The 3,674-nt window shown below is 55.1% G+C and overlaps 1 protein-coding gene across 1 annotated transcript in view; it reads right to left on the bottom strand.

Moving 5' to 3' along the window:
* The window catches only part of CSNK1G2 (casein kinase 1, gamma 2), a gene marked incomplete at its 3' end in the record, with an annotated part of 11,731 nt that extends 8,395 nt beyond the window's left edge, over positions 1 to 3,336 (bottom strand). Inside the window, exon 1 of the mRNA XM_009696184.1 lies at positions 3,150 to 3,336. Coding sequence (XP_009694486.1) covers positions 3,150 to 3,336 — 187 coding nt within the window. The remainder of the gene's footprint in view (positions 1 to 3,149) is intronic.
* Positions 3,337 to 3,674: the final 338 nt, after the last annotated feature.

Genomic DNA, 3,674 nt, shown 5'->3' with positions numbered 1-3,674 from the left:
TGCCTTTGGAAAGCCCCAGGAGGAGCTGGGCTGGCATTCATCCACAGCCACAGGCTGACAGGGGGGAAGAACAAGCACTTTGGATGTGCTGGCTGGGGCACGATGCCCTGTCCAGCCCAGAGTGAAGTACCAGGATGGGGTGATCAGGAAGTAGCAGGACCCCCAGCCTCCATGATCTAAACCTGCCCCTCGCTAACCCCCCTCACGGCTCTGGCTCCCCCCAAACCCCATGTGCCAGAGGGCTGGGGCAGCTGCCCTGCTCCAGGTCCCAGCCCAGCTCTCCACTCATGCTCGTACAACGAGGAACTGGGCAGCAGAAGGCCTGACTGGGATGGGCGCTGGCGCTACGTTCGTGTGTCGGCCGGGATGCCAAGGCCAGCAGGAACAGGGAGGGGTGGGATCCAAGGATGGCTCCGGCAGCCAGGAACTCCTGCCCAAGTCATTACCCTTCTGGCTTCCCACAAATGACTTATGCCAATTTTTTTTTTAAATTTTATTTTTAAGCAAATCACTTTTGATTTTGGACACCTCCATACTCAGGAGGACACTTGTCCTGATCTGGGGCAGCTGAGCTGAGGCACCTGGAAGGACAGATTAACATCTGCCTCTTGGCATGGTGGTGAAATTGGGCAAAGTGTTACCTGTTTCAGGAAGACAGCTGCTTCTTCCTCTATCCTCCACCACTGGGAGCTGGAGAAGTCACCTCCTAGCCTGTTTTAGCAAGATCTCCTGGCTTTTTTTATGAAAGGAAAAAGTCCAAAGAAGATTTGGGAGCTTTTAAACACTGAGCTACACTTTGGCCTCTGTAACCAGCCTGCCTCGAGGACTGAATGCTCCATTCCCAGGGGAAAACTGAGTATCCAGCAACAGTTGGGGAGCATCCCTGCTCATGCCACCATTTCACAGCAGGATCCCTCTGGTCCCTTGCCATTCATCTGCAGCTGGAGGAATCCCTACTTTCTGTGAAGTCCTGAAAGCATTCCTGAGCCCTGACGCAGCTCAGAGGCACACCTAAGGAAGAGAGATGTGATTTTAGGAGAAAAGCCACATAGCTGTGGCTTCCACTGCTGTGATGAGATCTTGTGCTCAGGCCTTTACCGTGTTATGGCTGGGCTCTACAGGGTGTGACAGGGCAGGAAAACCACGTGAAGGGACCAGAAGTGTCTCTTGCTGGTGGCAAGGACAAACTCTCGCAGCAAGAATCGACCGCTGCAGAGCCCCAGAGCAAGAGCAAACTGAGCCCAACTGGTCCCTGCAGCAGCTCTGCTCTGAGCAACCTGGACCGCCAGTTTCACAGTCACTTTTCAGATCCCCACAAGACTCATTTCCACCTTGGGCTGTCCCCGAAAAGTGAGGGGGAGGCCAAGGCAGAGGGTGATGCTGACCCTCAGTGCTGAGCACGCCTGACAAAGCAACAGCCACAGCCTCAGTTCTTTCAGACTCCGGCCTACAGCAGGATCTTGGAAGACAGCTCACCCAGAAACACAGACCCACTGTGGGACGTTCACTGGCAAGCAGGGAAAAGGAGGTGGAAGGACCCAGACAGACCCTGTACGGCTCAGAGCCCTCCGTTCACCCCCTCCCAGCCAGCCCGGCAGGGACGCACCAGGAGGTACAGCATCCCCACAGGGTGTCCAGATCCACCTGGGTAGCGAAAGAACAGCCGGTGCGGCAAAATCCCTAAATAACTCTCCTTCCACAATACCTGGGTCTGGAGGAAGGCTCAGAGCTCTTCATGACACCAGAACAGACAGACCCTTTGCTGCTGAATGTGGGAACCACTCGGCTGGATTTTCAACTGAGCATTTTGCCAAGCTCTGCAATTAAGCGGCGATCCCATCGGGAAGTTCAGGGACAGGATGGTTTAGCCTGGCACCAGTCAGTCTGTCATGCTGGGAAGAGCTAACATTAACTCCCCACAGACAGAGGCGGCATGGCGAGGTGGGTAAACTCACCCCACCCTTCACGCGAGTGCCTGAGCCGGGGCCGCCGGCAGCACCTCCCGACAGCCTCCCACCTCCTGCTCCTTTCGCACGCAAACAGCCTGCCGAGATGACCACATTTACTGCAGGTTTAGCTCAGAGCTTGGTTTGAAAAAGCGCTGCTTAAAATATCACAGAGCAACAAGGACTATGGCTGTCGTGGGCTCCCAGCCCGCTCCGGGGACCGACTCTCTTCCCTCTTCCGAGGGCGCAAGCCCTTCCCCAAAGCACTCGCAGCCAAAGCCAACACTCCTCCTGGCAAAGACTCCATCGACACGTCCAACGCGCATTCCTGGAGACATCCAGACTGCGCTGCTGGCACAGCGGTGCCTGGCACTGCCAGGCCTCTCCCAGCTGCCTGATGCCAACCGAAGAGTTAACAGCTTGCTGAAAGTCTCCTGGAGCATGCCGAGTCCTTGGGAGAGGAGCAACCTACCCACCCTCTAAACAAGAGATTGCTTGAACCGTTTCCTGATAAACTTGGTTCAAAATGGAAAGCGACCACGGAAGGGGCTTTGGTTTTATTCAGCTCTTTCTCTCTCTCCTACATAAAATTTTAGGAGAGTCTCCGAAACAACCAGTTTCAACAACTGGAGAATTTACCCGGGATAAAATACTGACTCTTTTCCCCACATGTTCGCCCCAGCAGAGCGAACACCTCACAGGCCCCCACTCTCCATCCGCTCTCCCGAGGCATGTCGTGCAGTGGGAGGGCAGCACCCTGTGCACAAGTAGGGCGAGATCTGGTGAGCACACAGCAGCATCTCATGAAACGTTACTCACTAAGTGTTCCTGGACTGGGAGGGACACCCAGGCCTGAGTGGGCCACCACCACTTCCAATAAACTGAACTGTAACGCTCTCCCTGACAAACCCAAAAAGCGATAGGTATGTGGATGACATGAGAAACACCTCTGCAATCAGTCCTTCGGGCCGTGACGGGCTTTGAAAGATCAAGCACAGCATGAAGGGGTTGAGGAAAAGGGAACTCTGCGAAGGAAGCAAGGGTGACCTGCAAACGTGCAATGCTTCAATGCCGTATGGCTGGTCAACACCCTTGGTGCTGACGGTCACAGGCATCTGCCAGGACCTCCTGCTGCAGGAGATGGATGCCAGGGCAATCCCTGCACAAGTAGTTATAGCGAGGACAGAAGACGACTCTTCTCACCTAGACGGAGCTCCCCGAAATTGCCGCATCCAATCTTCTTGCCGACCCGGAAGTTGGGACCCACCATTAAGACTCCCGAGTTGGTTCCAGCACTCCGGCTTCCATGACTGCTCCTTCCTCCACCTGTCTTGGACATCCTTTTACCTTCCTCCAGCTCCCCTTTCCCTCCTCTCTTATCAAAATCCATAAGTTTGTGATACCCCGGCCTCTCCACGGTTACGCTGCTGCCATACAAATCCCAGAGCTGCCGAAAGTTGAGGGGTGAGGAGAAAAGAAGCAGGGTTCTTCTTGGTTAATACACCATCACGGTGAGCGATGGGAGGGTGGGGCGTGGAGAAGGAGGGATAAGCAGCCACCCACGGGTGCTGGGCTACTGAAACGTTAGTGCTTTCCAAGGTCGCGCCGGGATTGTCATCATCGCCTGTTACAGGGATTTCTTTGGTGGAGAGAACATCCTGCGGAGAGGGTCCTCCCAGCGTGGCTCCTCAGTCTCCCAGCTGCGGAACAGGAGAGGGAGAAAATTAG

This window comes from Cariama cristata, unplaced genomic scaffold, assembly GCF_000690535.1.
Source record: "Cariama cristata isolate BGI_N322 unplaced genomic scaffold, ASM69053v1 scaffold26412, whole genome shotgun sequence".
Lineage (NCBI taxonomy): Eukaryota > Metazoa > Chordata > Aves > Cariamiformes > Cariamidae > Cariama > Cariama cristata.
This window is presented reverse-complemented; position numbering and strand designations above follow the sequence as displayed.